Genomic DNA, 18300 nt, shown 5'->3' on the forward strand with positions numbered 1-18300 from the left:
GCTTCTTTTCAGATCCCCACTCTGTGGAAAATGTGTCAGGTGCTGTCTACAAAGATTTTGCCTGATGCCCCCTGTTCCAGAGGGACCTAGGAACCAAGTGCTTTCAGAGAACAACCTTTTTTCTAGAAGTTTGTTGTTTGTAGGGCCTTATTCCATATCCATTCTTGGGAACCCGTCATGGGAGCCTGTGGGGGTTGCTGGTGGGGCCCCCGGGCTCAGGATTGTGGACCTGGGCTCCCGGGCACACAGCATGAGGTTCCCACTGCATGTTGGCACTCACTCTTCCCCACCCTTGGCTGCAGCTATGTTATGACTGTTACTACGGCTCCCAAGTCCAGCAGGATTTTGTAAAATGGGGAAATCTCTCTCTCTTTTTTTAAGCCGCCATTCATCACTTGCCTGCCAGGGCCATATGTCTTTAATCTGCTGCTGCACACATTATCTCATCTCATCCTGTGAGGCAGGGTACATGTAAGGCAACTGCAGTTCAGAGACAATGATTTACCTGAACAAGCTCACACCGCTAGTCTCTGCCAGACCCTTGGTGCAAACCCAGGTCTGTCTGATGCGGATGCTTTTGGCAGCTCCCCCTACCTTTTCTGCCACTACAGTTACCTGAAAAGGGTTCCAATCCAGACCCCAAGAGAGGGTTCTTGGATCTAGTGTGAGAAAGAATTCAGGGCGTGAAAGTAAGTTTATTAGGAAAGTAGAGGAATAAAAGAATGGCTACTCCATAGAGAGAGCAGCCCCGAAGGCTGCTGGTTGCCCATTTTTATGGTTATTTCTTGATAGGCTGAACAAGGGGTGGATTATTCATGCCTCTCTTTTTTAGACCATGTAAGGTAACTTCCTGATGTTGCCTTGGCATTTCTAAACTGTCATGGAGCTGGTGGGAGTGTAGCCGTGTGGATGACCAGAGGTCACTCTCGTGGCCATCTTGGTTTTGGTGGGATTCAGCCGACTTCTTTACTGCAACCTGTTTTATCAGCAAGGTCTTTATGGCCTGTATCTTGTGCCAACCTCCTGTCTCATCCTGTGACTTAGAATGCCTAGCCATCTGGGAATGCAGCCCAGTAGGAGGTTTCAGCCCTGCTTTACCCAGCTCCTATTTAAGATGGAGTTTCCCTGGTTTAAATGCCTCTGACACAATGGTCAGCCTGGTTTGGGGCAAGGGAAAACAGCAGATGGGCAGCAGCATCAGGGAGATTGAGCCAGAAGAACCAGCTCTGGTAGAGCCCAAAGATCAGTTTGCTTAAAGTCAAATAACACAGGTAAGCCCTGACCCAGTGACTGACTAAAACATCCTAGCTTTCTGAACCCTGGCTTCCTCTTGTAAATGGAAGCAGTCATATCACTGACCCCCCCGAACTATGGTGAGTCTGGACATACACAGGACACTGGACTAGCATAAAGGCTGTGATCTGGCCGGGGAGGGGATGAGCCCATGGTTTACGCAGTGGGGTGTGCGGGGTGTGGGGAGGCAGCGTACAGCTCTGGCTGTGCCTTGGACGAGGTCTGGGTTTGACCATCCAAGCACTCCCATTCCCATTCCCAGTTCCTGTCTCCCCTCCCTCTCTGGCCATCATTCAGCAGGCAGAGGAGAAGGAGAGAAGTGCCTTGGCCTGCCATGCCCACTTTCCAGGGCAGTTCGTGGAATCCTGTGGCCCTGACCTGTGTGGTAATAATGGTGAACGTGACTGGCTCTGTGATAATTAGTGACCAACCCAGAGAAGCATCCCAGGGTGAGATGCAAGACTGTGGCACAGAAAGCACAGGTGTTGGCTGTGGCAGGGCCTCGTGCCCAGGGCAAGGGAGAGAAATGAAGGGAAGCACAGGGCAGAGGTGCCACGTTGGAGCAAGCTGCAGGAAGCATGGCTTGGTTGGCGACCAGGCATCCCTGGAAGACAACTAGGACAAGACCCACCATTCTTGGGTGTGCCCCTCCTGTCCCCTCCCCAACCACTTCCATCTCATTAGAGACCCCAGCAGGCAGCTGTCGATCCTGAATGCCCCAGAGGATACTTCTGCACATCACCCATTAACACATCCTCATTCCTCGAGGTCCCTGGCTGCAAAATGATGTCACTCACCTGGATAGTTCCTCTCCTCTGATGTCAGATTAGATCCTTCCAGACTTGGGACCATCTTTCTGGATGCTGCCTGCCCTCCTCAGAGGATGGTTGGTCTGGGACATGCCCTTTGCTTCCCTTGTTGTATCAATAGCTCTAGGCCCACAGCCCCTCATCTGCAATTCCCAAATCTCAGCAGCTCTGAAAATCTTCCCCCCTCCTTTGATGATGTTTTCGTAACTTTGCGTCAAATTATTTTGGTCTAAAATCAAATTGAAATCTATGTGAATTGAGGCATTTATTTGTCTCACTTAGTGCAAATAGGCATGTTTTGCTGCAGAAATTACCATGTATTTGATAGTGAGGAGCCACCCTGGTCCCAGGTTGGGGTGGTGCATCACATACCTTTCTGGATCTTGGAAAGCCTGAGCTTCAGAGCATGGGTGGTACCAGGGGCACAGAATACAGGATAATGGTGCAATTATAGGAGCTTCTGAGTTCACACTTGTCAGCCCTGAGCCTCCTGTGGGGTGATGCTGGTTATGTGGCAGCTGCAGGTGGGATCCCACCCGAGCATCCTCTGCAGAGCTTGTGGGCTCCAGGAAGGGCTGTTTAGCACCTGATCCTCGGAGGGAGGACCCCAGACGTGGGTATTCCTCTGGCAAAAGTCACTCGATAACCTCAATTAAGGCCTGGCCGTGAGCTTGTGTGAGTGCTTCCTGAGTCTTCACCTGCCTCCTTTCGTCCTGACTCTGTGTTTCACCATCAGGGCTCAGGATTTGCATTGTCGGGTGTCGGAAGCACTATCCCTGTGACAAAATAAAAATTCAAATCTGAAAACATTCCTTTAGAAATTCTGAGAGGTTCCCATGCAGCTGCACGGTATTGCTTTATGGAAATAAATATTCTACATTTCTCCAGCCCGGTTCTTATTCCAGTGGAAATAAGTGAATTCCTTTTTTCGAAGTATTCTTACAGTGAAAACTTTTAAGGCAAAACAGTTATTCATTTGGCTAGAAGTAACCCATCCACTGCAGGAGGAGAAGGCTCGGGGACATGCAGAGGGTTGGAATTAACTTTAATGATACCATCTGAATGTGTTCATGGTGACAGCAGAACCTTAAATGTGAGTTTTATGCTCTTCACAGTCATTTTGGAAAGGATTATTGAATTCCCGTTTTCATTATATTTTATAAATAGCAATTCAGTTATAATAAATGTCTGGAATTCTCTTTGGTTTTGCACTTACCTAATAATCGCTTATGAGAAATATTAGTAGCCAAGGAAGTGAAGTGCTGCTAATGTCATTGTGTGTGTCAGTCTTGGACAGATCACTATTTACAGTGGAATGTGTCAGAATATCCAGGGGTGAAGACTGTTCGTTTCCCAGATGGCCAGATTTGGAAACCAGACATTCTTCTCTATAACAGGTAAGCATATTGAGCAAAGGAAAAAAATGATTTTATGCTTGCATACGTGTAGCTATCACGTATATTTGAATATTTCACAGAGATGCTGGATATGTTATCTATGATCTGGGGCCACTGCTCCCTACATGGCTTTCCGAGCGGCCAGGCCTTTGAGAAGCAGCTCTGTCCCTGTAAGCCAGCATTCCCTGGTTTGGCATGCACACGTGCACACGCTGGCTAGCCTGCTGCTTAAGACGCCCATGAAGTTGTATGTTCTCGGGGCCTAGTGTTGTTTCTGTGCATATTGGCACATGGAGTATTCTTGCATAAGGCAGTACCTTTGTTCTCTGAATGGCAGCAGTTATGACCAACAGCAGGAAGTGCTGGCCTATGGGATGCACTGCTGGAGCCCACAGTTTGGACCCACATCCTCATCTATGTTCCCTGTTGTGCATTGGAGAGTTCTGTGGCAGAGATGGCTGCAGGTGAGCGTGAGGACTGTCATCTCTAGCTGTATGCAGAAACTTCCCCTGCAGGGTATATACCTGATTTCTAATAGTCTTCTCCTGAGGTCAGGAAATAAGGGACACGTCGGTAAACCAAGACAGTCTGACTTGCAGACCAGACGCCTAAAAGGCAATTATTCAGGCAGGGTAAGTTTCTAGAAGCAGTAAAATTTCTCGTTAAACTGCATAGTCAAATAAGGGATCCCAGAACATTTCTGACTAATAAGGTGTCAGACCTCATAAATAACATCATGAAAAGAAAGTTATTTCCTAATCATGACCGCTACCTTTGGTCATGAAGAAGGAAGCCCAGGCTTTCCTGATGCAGGGAACAGTGTGACCAAATTGCCCTCCATGGTCACTCGGTGATCCCGCTGGACAAGCAATGTGTTGTCCTACATGGCTACTTCCAGAAGGCTGGGCGATGCTATTTCTTGTATTGACTTTTCATTCTGCCTCTGTCTTTGCATCCGGGGGCCACATTTCACTTGAATCATTGGGCCCGTTTCTAGAAGAGTATCCTCTTCTCATTTGCTGCCACTTTTCTGCTTCTCAAATTAGTTCAGACAACTGAGCTTTGAAAAACGTCTAAAATAGGAGTAAGTGGTCCCCTGTTGAATGGATCAAACATGTGCCTTTCCATGCCTGGACTTTGGGTCTTCTGTTTCTTGGGGGGCTGTATTAGTTTGCCAAGGCTGCTGTAACAAAGTGCTACAGACTCAGAGCCTTAAACAATAGAAGTTACCCTGTAACAATTGTGGAGGCCAGAAGTCTGAATGAAGGTGTTGTCAGGACTGGCTTCTTCTGAGCCTCTCTCCTTGGCTGGTAGATGGCTGCCATCTCACTGGGTTCACGTGACCTTCACTTGTCTCTGTCCGTGCCCTAGTCTCCTCTTCCTGTAAGCACTGCAGTCAAATTAGAGTAGGGCCCCACGCTCATGACCCTCTTTTACTTTAATTACCTTTTTAAAGGTTCTGTCTTCAAATAGAGCCACACTCTGAGGCACCAGGTATTAGGATTTCAACATGTGAGTTTGAGGGAGATGCAACTCAGTCCATAATGAGGGCATTGTATCTGACTTTTTGAGGGCAAAGGGTCAGGGTTGAAGAAGTCTCCGTGTTAATTTTAGCTGTAATATTTACAGTCTATATAACCTTTGAGTCTCAGATTTCTCCTTTGAAAAACGGGGAAAGTGCCGGCTTCACAGAGTTTGGAGGATCGCTCTGTGGATGTGTGTAGCACACTTAGTCTGGCATTTGGAAGAGAGCACACATTCCATAAAGGCAGTTGTGTGTTTACAGGCAGAATGATGAGGATTCCTGCTTTTAGAACAAGATGGTAATTTAACAATTTAGAAAAAAATAATCAATGTTTTTCATTTTCCAATTCGGATTTTTTAAGTTTGAAATCAAGAATAAATTTTATAACATTCAGCCTGAGCAATGTACGAGACCCCCATCTCTAACAACAATAACAACAACAACAACAAAATTAGCTGGGCATGGTGACCTGCACCTGTAGTGCCAGCTACTCAGGAGGCTGAGGTAGAAGGATCCCTTGAGCCCAGCAGTGAGCTTTGATTATATCACTGCTTGCCATCCTGGGTGACAGAGTGAGATGCTATCTCCAAATATATATATATACACACACACAGAGAGAGCACCCCACCATATTATATGTATAATATGTTGGTGGAATCTTATTAACAAGGTTACAAGAGGCAGTTTATATGGCCTATGTGTAGGATCTTTAACTCCAAAATGTAAAATGTTTGATGATTCCAAATGCTCTGGCTAGTGAGGAATTTCCAAGTTGTAATTGAATTTCAAGGAGCAAAGATAGAGCAGTCTCTACCTGACAAATGTTACCAGGGTCCAGGCCCTCAGAAATGATCCCCCCCTCCACATGCCTGACCCAGCTGCCGGTGCAGAACCCCATCGCTCACACATCTGTTGAGCTCTACTGAAGGATCCTGCTCGTTCCTCCTTCCCATGGTGGACATAGACCACGTCCGCCAGGCTTCATCATGGAGGATGTAGAGGCTGCTTCAATTTCTGCTTTTGTTTTCCTGAGACATGGAATGTAGGACTTTCTTTTTGAAGTAACTACTAAATATATTTTGAAGTAACTGCTAAATATATGGCCCGCAGGTCCACATGAACCCAACGTGGAATGAATAGATTTCAGAGAATATTTAAACCACTCATAGACACTTATCTATTGCTACAGAACAAACTACTCAGAACTGAGTGACTTAAAGCAAACAACTCAGATTATTCCTCATGATGCCGTGGGCTGTCCAGGCCCATGTGGCTGGTTGTCTCTTTCACATGGCATTGGGCACAGCCATGGGCTGGGGCTCCACTGGGCCGGTGTGCCGAGGGGTACCCTTCCACAGCAGGGCAGGACTGGGCTGAGCTGGTGGGGACGCCGGAAGCTCAGCCATTCAGCTGGGGGCTGTGCACCCACCCCTTCTGGGCCTTTTCCACAAGGCTCGGTGTCCCCCAGCTTGGTGGCCAGCAGTGCTCTGACAGGAAGGAAGGAGAGGCTGCTGGGACTCTTAAGGACTGAGCGTGAGGGTCCCGCAACAGCCCTTCTCCACATTCTGTTGGTCAGAGTAGGCAGGAGCCCAGCTTGGAGTCAAGAAAAGGGAAATCAGCACCCATATCTAGGGCAAGAGGGAGGCCACAGGGCGCTCTGGGGACACTAGTGATCACAGCTAAGGAAGGAAAGCGGTGAAACTGCAAGGGTCAAAGTAAAGCCCCAGGAAACCGAAAGACCAGAAGAGGCGTGCATCGTGAAGGGGAAGGCACACTCCGCCATGTGCCCGCTGAAATTGGCAATGTTAGAGGAGAAGCAGGCAGGAGGAGAGAGCTTCTAAACAAGACAGATCTTGTCATCTCTGCCCCCCCTTGCTGGCTGGCTTCCCCTTCCTGCCTGGACACACTGTGCAGCCCCCAGGTATGTGCTGACCAGCCTATCCCTACCCTGTAGCCTCGTCCACTCTCCAGCCCTACTGCTTGTCCTTTGGCTCACTGATGCACCAGTGCTTCCAGGCAGAGTGTTTATATGAGCTTCTTGTGGGGCGAGGAATGCCCACGCCTTAACTCCCAGTCAGCCAGGGAAACCTCCCTGACACCCTCACCCCTGCCAAGTCTAGAACACATTTCTCTGTCATGTAGAAAAGGATTCCTGTCCACGATGGCACTTAGGGTCTGCTACCTCTTAGGGGCATCTAGCAGGGCACTTGATACACATTTTTGCGAAGACAAGATGGAGAGAGGAAGGGAGGGTGCAGGAATTATTAGGAGGAGGAGCGAAGAAGATGGATCAGTGTAATACGGTGCGGCTAAGAACAGCCGGAGAAGAAAGAAAGCAAAGGAAAGAAATCATGTAGGCAACCTAGAAAACATTCAACTGAGACTGAGTCCAAAAATTGACACAGGAAATAGCAAAAATAGTCTTCACTAGTAATATCCTAACCCTCTGATATTCTGTTATTGGGGATTTTGAGAGATACCGAGTTTAATGCTTTCTGCCAGCTTCTAGGCGTGGAAAATAATATGTTCTGCTTAGTAGACTCATCTGTTAGTTCATTATTGTCTGAATGGAGTCGAGGGGCTTTTCCTAAAGGAGGGGGTTAAATGCATCCTGTGTAAGCCCTAGTTTTGAAAGCAGTGTTGATGTAGCTCAGCTGAAGCCTCCCAAACATGTCTGTCCTATTTCTCACTCTATTCTGGTTTGATATTGGAGTCCCCACGTGAGTCACCATTGCTTTTTGAGATATAATGCATTTTCCATGCTTTAAAGTGGCTGGGTCACTGCAAAACAGCCATCTCTGCATCATTTCTGGAATGGGCTGCTGTATTTCCTTGATGGATGGGTAACAAGTCGTGCTGCTGCTAGCCAGCTGGCCAGGTCGCTCTGAGGAGAGGATGGGCACGAATAAAAGCGTCTCTGTCTGGTGCTGATCCCAGTCATTTCTTTGTTGCTTTATTTTGCTTTACTTTAAGCCTGCGGCTCAAGGAGTTTTCTGAACACCATCTTGCCTAAAGTGGGTAGCAATTATGGATGGCTTGCCGTGATTTTCCCCTTTGGATGGAATTAAAGGCCTTGCTGGGATCAGCAGTCCGCTTGCACAAGGACAGTCTGAATCCCGCAACTCTGCGGATGCCCCTACACCATGCAGAGACAGGCAACTGCCTCACCCTCTCTGGGCTTCTCTGTTTCTGAGTTGCTCGGTCAGAAAATTCTATTGCAATAATGGAAATCTTTTTTGATGAAGATATTTAAAGATGTTTTTGTTGGCTCTGAAAGTTTAGAACAGCATGGGGTGTCAGCCATCCATTTTCATTGAGTGTGCAAAGCTGCATTTGTCATCTGCAGGCTTGTGTCTTTCTTTCACTCATTTTCCTGACCCTGTGGCTGACAGCAGAGGCTGGGGAGGGGACCTCTATGCAGGACACACTTGAGAGCAGTGTGGCCAAGCCTGTAAGCGCTCGTAATTGTGCTCATCATCGTTGCCAGGCGTCTTAGGGAACCTGGGGGAGCCAACCCAGGACAAGGATTCCTGAGCATGTAGCTTATTTGGGAAGGGATCCTGGGAAGCAGGATGAGGGGAGGGGGAGTGAGATAGGGAGGGCAGGCAAGCCGTTGGAGTGAGCATTGAAAAGCAAATTGTACTGCGGGCAAACAGAGCCCATTCCTACTGGGGAGCTCTGGGAGACTGTGTATAGCACATCTCAGCCTTGTTCTGAGGAAACTGGGATGCTTATCTGCCAGCTGCCTTCCATCATAGGCTGAGAGCTGCTTCCAGGGGTGTCAGCTCCCTGGCACCTCTGGCTTGCCTGCGCCATGTGTGGATCAAGTGCAGAGCTGCAGATGCTTGCGGTAGGCAGCTGGCAGGGCCTTGGGCACGGGAGGATGATTGTCGACATGGTCTGCTACAGCGCAGATGAGCCATCCACTCAAGTTCTAGTTGCTTTCACCCTGCTGTGATTGTAGATCCAATCTCAGCTTCTGGTGGGGAGCATAGCAACAATATGGGTGGAAGGGAGAGAGTCCTAGGACTTGAGGGTCCTAGGGGTGAGGGTGTTCTCAGCCAGAGCAGAGGAGGCAGGCAGGTGGCAAATTTCACTGGACTAAAGAAGAGCCCAAGCCTGCATCCCAGCAAGGGGTGCCTATTCTGCGTGGGCTGTGATGTATCTACTATGGAGTCATGGCAGTGCACACATGGAATGGCATCTTAGGGAGTTAATCTGTGAGATGTAGTGTTGTCATGGTTAATAGCTCCTGAAATTGTGGTATCCCTCAGCCTAACCGAGGTTGGCTTGCTGGTGCTCAAAGGCTCATCATGCAGTCATGGCCAGGCTCTTGGAGGGCCCAAGGGCATCACTGGAAGGTGATATGGTTGCTATAGTTTGAATATTTGTCCTTTACAAATATTTGAATATCTGTCTTCTCCAGAATTTGTGTTAAAATTTAACCCCTAATATGACAATATTGAGAGGTGGGACCTTTGAAGGCCAACTGGGTCATGAGGGCTCTGCCCTCATGAATGCTTTAATCTATTCATGGATGAATGGATCAATAGGATATCATGGGAATGGGACTGGTAACTTGATAAGAAGAGGAAGAGAGGCCTGAGCCAGCACCTTCAGGCCCCTCCCCATGCGATGCCTGGTACCACCTTGGCACTACAGAGAGTCCCCGCCATCAAGAAGCCCTCACCAGATGCAGCTCCTTGACCTTGGACTCCCAGCATCCATACTGTAAGAAATGAATTCTTTTCTTTATAAATTACCCAGTTTCAGGCATCCTGTTATAAGCAACAGAAAACAAACTAAGACAGTAGTAGTTCCAGGTGAGCAGAGGTAATTTTGCTGCTGGAGATCTCAGAGAAGGAGTTTTGAGGATGTGCTGTTACAGCTTCTGTATTAATCAGATATTCGTACCTGAGCTGGAGGGGGGCTGTTTCTAAATCATGTGTTGTGGGAAGAGGGGGAGCAGCAGCTTGTTTTAAAGCAGTGAGTGGAGCCAGCCAACCTATGTTTGCATCTTCAAAGTCATCCTCCGAACTGTCCATCTCACTCTCCCAGGTCTCATCATGGTCGCTCTTGCTGTTTGTTTTTAATTTGTTCATTCACTCAACCAATATTTAGTGAAGGCTTCCTCAGCATAATCACACACTGTTCTGGGAACTAAGGATTCAGCTGTGATCCAGCCAGACCCAAACCCACCAGAGAAACAGAGATGGGGAAGAGAGGAGGGAGGCATGGGCCAGATTGTGGGTGCTCCCAGAAAAATGAAGCAGGAAAGGGAATAGTGAGGGCTGAGCCAGAGGTCAGGGAGAGACCAGGAGACAGACTAGAGGGCTGCGAAGGAACAGGCCCTGTGATATCAAGTGGAGAGTGTTCCTGACAGAAGGAACAGCCAGTGCAGGGGCCCTGTCAAGAAGGCTTGTGAAAGACTTCGAAATGCAAAAAAAAAAATAGTGAGGGAAGAGAAAAAAAGACACCTCGGTTCCTACAGAATACTAGGCATGGTCACAGGCACCTTCCTGGTCATCTGAGTCTGTAGTGGACTGTGCCTGTCATGGTCTTCAAACTAGTTTTCAACTCTAACTTCTAGAAAACTGATGGCAAAACCAATGATTCTAGTCCACGGAGAAGCAAATGGGTTTTGCTGGTGGACCAATTCCCCTGTTGACAGATTCAGATCAGTGTGCCTGGTTGTCTTTGTATGTGTCTGCTTTTAGGATGCTCTGCAGAATTGGTTTTAACATTTTCCTGGTTCCTTCATTCATTAATGACTTAAGTAGTCTTTGACACACGATCACTTTATATTTGTGCAAGTGTCATGGTTTTATCTTTTAAAAAATCCATCAATTGCCCTGAGGCAGGAACATGCTGTCCAGGTCTGTCCTAGGAGCAAATTCAGCTGCTGTGGCTGGAGAGAATTGGTGGATGGGGAAGCCAGGGTTCAGAGAGAGGGTCAGAGACATGATGGGGGGAGCTGGGGACCAAGTCGTGGAGGCCTTGGCTTTGACTGTGAGACAGGAGAGGCCCTGATATCTTTGATAGAATTTTTGTTTCAGTTCCTTTTTGCTTTGAACATTTTAAAAAATATATTTATTCATATTCTCCTCTTGACTTGTTAGCAATTGATTCCCATCAGGTGATTTTGTCCAGAAGTTATTATCTGTTCTTTTCTGCTTGTACACTCCTCCCAGCCTGTGGCAGTGGGCAGGTTTTGCTTTTGTTGTTTCTTCTGACATCTCAGCAAGAGGAAGGGAGGAAGGGCAAGTGCGTGTGTGTCCTTAATCAGCCTCTGATGGCCCAGCTGTTTGCCTCGGGCTAACTCGGAGCCCACCTGTCTGCACCAGAGTGAGTGGACTGTTGCTGGCTGACTGTTAATGCTGTCTGCCTCATCCGGTGCTTACTGAAGGTCCCATGCACTGCGTTCAGCCTACTTGCCCGCAGCTCCTGGTCTTCAGCACCCTGGAGCCAAGCCCCCTTTACTGGGCACTTGCCCAGTGCCAGCAGATGATAGCCAGGAAATTGTGGCTTTATGCCTTCTTTCTGGACTTTATGAAGTCTGTTTGAGCGTCCACAAATCTCAGGGCGGGAAGCTGGTGCTCAGAGAGGTTCAGCCACTTGCCCGAGGTCACTCAGCTGGGTCTGCCTGACTCCATAGTCTGACTCATTACTGGCCAGTCTCTCGACACATCAGGGAAGAGCTCGGTCTCTTGTGCTTTATTTTCTAAAGTTAAAAAGCAGAGAGATCCCCTTTCCCTCCCTCTGAGCTGGCTCCACTTTCGCACCTGCTCTGGGCTGCTCTGCCAGGCTCAGCCTTCCACTTCCTAAAAAGAGTGAGTTTGTTTTCTCTGAAGCTGCTGTGGGGTTTTCTTTTCTTTTCTTTTCTTTTCTTTTTCTGAAGCTGCTGTGGGGTTTACTGTCGCCTCTTGACTGGTTTCACTCAGCATCTGACATTTTCTTTTCTTTGACCAAATCCCCTGCCAGCCAGTGTGGGCCACAGGGCAGTGCCACAGCAGAGCGTGGAATGACAGAACCCAACTGCTGTCTGTGCAAGAGTTTGAGCAGAATTTCAAGCAGAGGACAGGTGCTGCGGTGAATAGAATTGTGTGGGGATGGTGTTGCATTGAGGTGGCCTGGGTGAGGCTGTCTTCTGGCATGTGGCAACGGGCCAGTCCACGGAGCAGCTCCCCAACCCTCTGCACCCCAAGGGCTCTGAAGCTAATCGTGCCCAAGAGCACAGCTTTCGGAGATGAGCTTATTGATCTTTGTGATGTGGAACACAGAGCCAGCACGGTTGTAAGGGCTGTGTGATAAATACATGAGACAGGAACTCAATGGGCGGTTCAGTCTTCATCATGAGCTGCCTGAGGGAGCAGTGCGGGCAGCCAGGTGAGGGCCAGGGTCCGCCGCCACCCCGCCCCTTCCCGAGCCTGCTGTGGGGTCCCTGCGCGTGTCCACTGCCCACTAGAGATGCGCTCTTCAGCTGTCTGCACAGGAGGAGACTTAGGAAGTTGTGTGTGAGGCATCAGAAGGCAGCTGGGCCTCCCCAGCATGCTAAGACCTCAGCAGTGCAGGGTGTGGGGCCCGAGCTGGATGTGCCCCATTGCTTGTATCAAAACCTGGAGAAACAGAGCTTTCCTTGTGGGCCAGGGCCACATGGTCGGTGGAGCTGATGCTGTCAGTCGGCCGGGTGGTATTTTCTGGGGACCTACTCTGTGTAAGACACTGTGCTTCTAGGAAGACGCACATTCACTGCCCTCGAGGCATGTGTAATCAGTAGCAAATCAGTTTACCGTGGGTGGTCTCATCTGATGTATTTTTGTGTCCTTCAGTGAAGTCATCTAAAATTACTCTGCTTCACAATTGAGGAAATGGTTCCTGAAATTAAATGGCTTGTTGACACAGTTCTGAGGCCTTGACTCCAAATCCTCGTGCCTTTCCCAGTCCTTGACAGGCTCTTTGTGGCTGTAAGACAAGGGCACAAAGTGCATATTGCAGAGCAGAAGATGATGTATGTCAGGGACATAACATCTTAGAAAGATCTGGAAGAGAGAGAGCCTCATCCAGTGGGAGGGTGTGGGCAACTGTTCACGGCAGGGTGGCCATACGTCTTGGTCTGTCTGGGACAGCCCTGGTTTGTGCCTGAGGTCCTGGCACTGCTGTTAATGGTGCCTTTTTTCACTTTTAAGATGGGGCATTTCATGGAAAGATATGTAAGTTAGGTCATATGGCACAGGGCCCTTAGCGGGGAGGGGGAGAGATCACCTTGGAAGGGCCTAAATGTGGCAGGACCCTCAATGCATATGCTTGGAATGAAAGGGAGAGGGAAAAGAACAGGATAATCAGGTCAGGGACTAGCTATAATCTAAGGAATCGCCACCAGTCCAACTGGACTTCTCTGGAAATCTGTCCCTGACGCCTGGCCACAGTCGCCTACTCTGGGCTGCTTTGTACCTTGGAGGACTCTTTGTAAACATCACACGATGCTGCGGATGTGAGTTTGATACTCTTGTTTTTCCCCACTGTCCAGTGAGCTCCTTGGGAGCAACCATGTTCTATTCACATTTTGTAATCCCCCCAAGTTAGTGTGACAAGTAGCACATGGCAAGCAGCACATCGCAGTGGGTGAGGGACTAGTGGGGCCACTACCCTGTTCCAGGAGGGAGTTGCTGGAGGCCAGAACCTGGGCAGAACCTTGGAACTCAGGCTGTCTGGATCAAGAGAGCCATCTTCTAGCACCCTTAGATTAAAAATAAGTAAGTTCTGATTGTGTGGGGCAGGGATGTAGGGTATGGGTCCTATCCCGAGAAGCAGATTAGTCTAGAAATGATTCTCCTTTCTCCTCCACTACCCATACCAATCTATCTTGAAGGATTATGCATTTGAAATTACTCTGGTGATCTTTTCACATTATTTGTGGTCTTTTTTTAATATAAATTTTACATCCTTAGCTAATCACATTTTTGTGTGTTTCCTTTATGGATCCTTTATGGCTTTGGGGTCCCAGACCAGGAGACTATCCAATTATTCTACTAAATAGTTTGTTTTTTATTGTGTATGGTTTTTTTCCCTAAAATGTTTGTGTATGCTATGAGGTAAGGGTCTAACTTTACTTTTCTTTAAGGGATAGAAAATAATTCTAACAGCACTTATTGAGCAATACATCTTTCTCGCCATGGAATTGAAGTGGGATGGTTATATTCATTTATGCATGTGCCAATACCATACTGAGAGCTGAGCAGGGTGAATAAAAAGAGACATATGTCTTGAATATCTTGCTGCGATTTTAAAACACTCATGATAAAGGCAAAACCCTTATAAGCTCTCAAAGCAAAAAAAAAAAAAAAATCACAGTAGCAAGAAACAGTAGCCTAGTAGAGGACTACTTTCAAATATTGAAGGGCAATTATTTTTAAAATAAAATATTTTGTTGAACTGAACTTTCTGGGCAAAAATGAAAGCAGTTTTAAGTATGTAAAGACTCAAGTCTGAAAGAATTACTCAGAATTGTATTCCAGCAAAATGAGAAGAAACCAAGAAAGAGGCAAACCTGGAATATAATCAGCACTCGTGAGTGATGGAATCACTAAAAGGCATAGTTCAGTCTAATTATTTGATGATGTTGTTAAATGGTTTTTGTTGGCAGGGGACTAAGAAGTAGAAGAAGTAACAGCAGACGTTTGGTGTCGGCCTTCTTTGGTTCATGCATGATAAAGATAAACCTCGTTAAATGCACAAAATGAAAAAAAGTACAAGTAAATATGTATGTTAAATATTTGAATAGCTATCAGAGTAACAGAAATAGTGTCATAACTTCCAGACCACTAGACATAAAATAAGGGACCAAAACCTGAAGTCGATACCTCTAATGCAAGAACAGAAAACTGAGAAACAGTGTAAGTATGAGGTCTCTCATGGATCCCCGGCATGGGTATGAACATTATTTTAAACTGAAGACATTTGAGATTAAACAGATAGGGAAAGAAGCTTTTTCAGAGCTTACTTATCAGACTACAGCAAAAACTTCTGGGAGCGAGCCTGGCATAAATCTCCTTTCTAGGAGAGTTTTTACTGGCTGGAAAGAAGATGGAAAAGACCAGTTGCACCTGCATGAACAAAACTTTCCCACAGACCTTCTTATCTCCCATTTGCTCCCCTAGAAACCAATTTGTTCTTTCATAGAAGCCCTTCTTCTCCCCTCTCTCTCCCCTGTGAAGTATATAATCTCATCTTTAGCTGTTTGAAGAGTTGCATTTTTCTTTGTGCCCCTGTGCCCATGTAGGCATAAAAGTCAGTTTTCTCTTGCTCATCTGTCTTTTGTCAGTTTAATTCCTAAGCTCCGCACCCCTCAAAAGAATCTATAAGGGTAGAGGAAGAGCATTTCTTCTCTAACATGAGAAAATCTGGCCAAAAAAAAAAAAAAAAAACAGCCTACAAAAAAACAGAAAACAAACCTACTAGCAGAAATGAGTTAAAACAATCACTAATCACAAAAATTCAAATAGGTTTAAATCCCATAACAGTTCTCAAACCAAAACAGACTCCTAGATGGGTTTCAAAAAACCAAAATCCAACTATATTGTATATACAGAAGGTAGATTTTAATCAAACAATCCAAAAGGTTGAAATGAAAAGGATCGAAAAACCATGTCTGCCAAATGCCATAAGAAGAAACAGACTTAGCATTGTTCTTATTTCACAAATATAGATGAAAGACAAAATACATAAAAAGGGACAAAATGAATATATTGATTAAAGGAAAATTTATTGAGAAAACAAAGTGCTCATGAATAATTATGTTGCAGTGTGACTGCAAAAAATACAATCAATGCTGATGAAAGTCAAAGGAGAAATTAACAAAAACCAGGATCTCAAGAAAGGTAAGTATGCTTACATGGAATGAAATAAAACTGGATAAAACTAACCCAGAAGATATATAGAAAGATTTGTATCTAACAAATATTTCCCAAAAGTAGTAATATTCACAAAAAATAAACTAAGACTGGAAGAAAATTCATAAGCAGATAAATGTTACTCAGAGGAAAACTGGCAAACAAAGCTGACTGTTGAAAAGTCAGGTGAATCCACCTCAAAGTCAGAGATAAGGCAAAGATGAGAAATGTTAGGGACTGAATGATTGTGTCCCCTCGAGAATTAGTATGTTGAAATCCTAACCCCCAAGGTGATGGAATTAGAAGGTGGGGCCTCTAGGAGGGGATTGGGTCATAAAGGTGGAGTTTCATGAATGGGATTAGTGTCTTTATAAGAAGAGACACAAGGGCTTTCTTCCTGTCTCTGCTTATTTGGCCATCTGAGGACACAAGGAGAAGATGTGTATCTGCAAACCAGGACAGTTGCCCTCCCCAGACATCAGATCCGTGGGTGCTTTGATCTTGGACTTACAGGCTCCAAAACTGTGGAAGATAAATGTTTGTTGTTTAAGCCCCCCATCTATGGCAGTCTGTTATAGCAGCCAGAACTGACTAAGACAACAGCTATCACTGCTTTCAACTGCCGGGTGGATGCCCTAGCCGGAGCCCTATGACAGCAAGTTAAAAAAAGATATCTAAATATTACGAGGAAGAAAAATCACTATCATTACTTCCAGTTGATTAGTCACCTAAAGGCAGACACAGCTGACAAACTTTGAACTAATAAAAGATTTAAGAAAGAAGACAATAGCTGAGCTAGGTGTGAGTGAAGAACAGTGAAGTGAAATGGAAAGAACAGACCTCATTTACCCTCATGATGATAACCATAAAATACCAAAGAATCAACCTGGTGCCCATGCACCAAACCCTTCTGAGGAAAACGATAAAAATTCACCAAAGCACCTGAAAGAGTAAAAGAGTCAGGAAGCAGCACGTGGGGTCTGCCAGCTCTCCTTCCCCTGCAGCTGGGCCATGTGTTGGAAGCCTGGAGTAGCAGCAGGGTTGCTGCCTGGGGTCCCAGAGTCAAGGACTTAGAACTGCTGTGCCCGGGCTGCCTAGGAGACTCTAGAGACGCTCCGCTGCAGTCTTCCTGGGGTCAAGAGGGGACAATCGGAAAGAGCTTTAAAAATTCTTGGGCTGCTCAGGGAGTTCTTAGATAGTGCTTTGGGCTCCATGTGGGGGATCTAGATCCTGCTTGCCTGGTTTGCTCTTCTGATTCGATGTTCCAATATCTGCTCTGGCTAAGAAGCTGCCGAGTGATTGTTAACAATGGAAACTGCCTCTTTACCTCCTCAGGGTCTGATACAGCAGGTGTGGAGTACAGCTCAGGAATTGGTCATACGTGGTCCCCCTGGATCACTTGTGAAAGACTCTGTCCTGCTGGGCATGAATGTCAGCTTGCATTCCTTTAATTAGATGGAAACTAGGAGGTATTTGGTGGCTGGAAGTCATGAATTTCAGCCCATACGCTTACTTCAATTACATGCTTGTCTCCCTCCTGCTGTCCAGAGAAAACCAACTGAATGATGAATGGTGCTCTCACCATTGGTAGCTGATGGCAAAAAAAAATGATCCAGAACTTGATTTTGACAAATGAATGCTTCTCCCTGATACCTTCTCCCTGATACCTAGAAAATGTGATTCTCATTTTCCCAGGGATGCATTAATGCTAGAGAACTTTAGTGAATCACTACAGAATTATTTATGCATTTTGTAGTTAATAGGCAAAATATGTTGTGTCTGTTACATAGCTCCTTTGATGTTCTTAGTAAGCAGAACGTAGTATGGATTCTACTTTATTGACTTCCAGATGGTGCCTCTAAAGGTTATGACTATGAGCTAGTTAAATGTTTTGTCCCTACCAGTGGGTTCATGGCTTCATAAAGACCTGTGGTAGGTAGCATCTGAGTTTGTAGTTTGCATTTATTTCTGACTTTTAAGTCTACATTGACACAATCTCTTTATCTTGGCTTTGTTGAACTCTGCCTCATTTATTATGAAAGCTGACTTCAGGTTGAGGGCAAGGCAAAGAAAGAAGCCTTCGTATTTCAAAAGAACAAGATGGATAGCCACGACACAGTCAAATTGGTTAATTTCTGTTCCTCGTTCCCTAAACTGCTAAATTTCATTTTATATATCTTCCTTCAGTCCATCTACTTAATATATTTTATGTGGTTAGACGGACTGCATTTTTCACTCATCCTATTTTCCATGGGTTTTTCTCATCATCATTTTAATAGTGACATAATTCATAGAGATGATACTTTCTAGTTCACCATTGTTGGATTTAGTACGTTTCTAACAGATTAATAATTATAGGTCATAAGAAATGGAAAAAAAATTATAGG

General features: G+C 46.1%; 1 protein-coding gene across 3 annotated transcripts in view; it reads left to right on the forward strand.

Annotated features, from left to right (window-relative positions):
* The window catches only part of CHRNA7 (cholinergic receptor nicotinic alpha 7 subunit), a 139306-nt gene that overhangs the window by 77944 nt on the left and 43062 nt on the right, over positions 1-18300 (forward strand). For all 3 annotated transcript variants that reach the window (XM_001164138.5, XM_016927864.3, XM_063794657.1), the window contains exon 4: positions 3390-3499. In XM_001164138.5, coding sequence (XP_001164138.1) covers positions 3390-3499 — 110 coding nt within the window. The remainder of the gene's footprint in view (positions 1-3389; positions 3500-18300) is intronic.

This window comes from Pan troglodytes, chromosome 16, assembly GCF_028858775.2.
Source record: "Pan troglodytes isolate AG18354 chromosome 16, NHGRI_mPanTro3-v2.0_pri, whole genome shotgun sequence".
NCBI classification, from domain to species: domain Eukaryota; kingdom Metazoa; phylum Chordata; class Mammalia; order Primates; family Hominidae; genus Pan; species Pan troglodytes.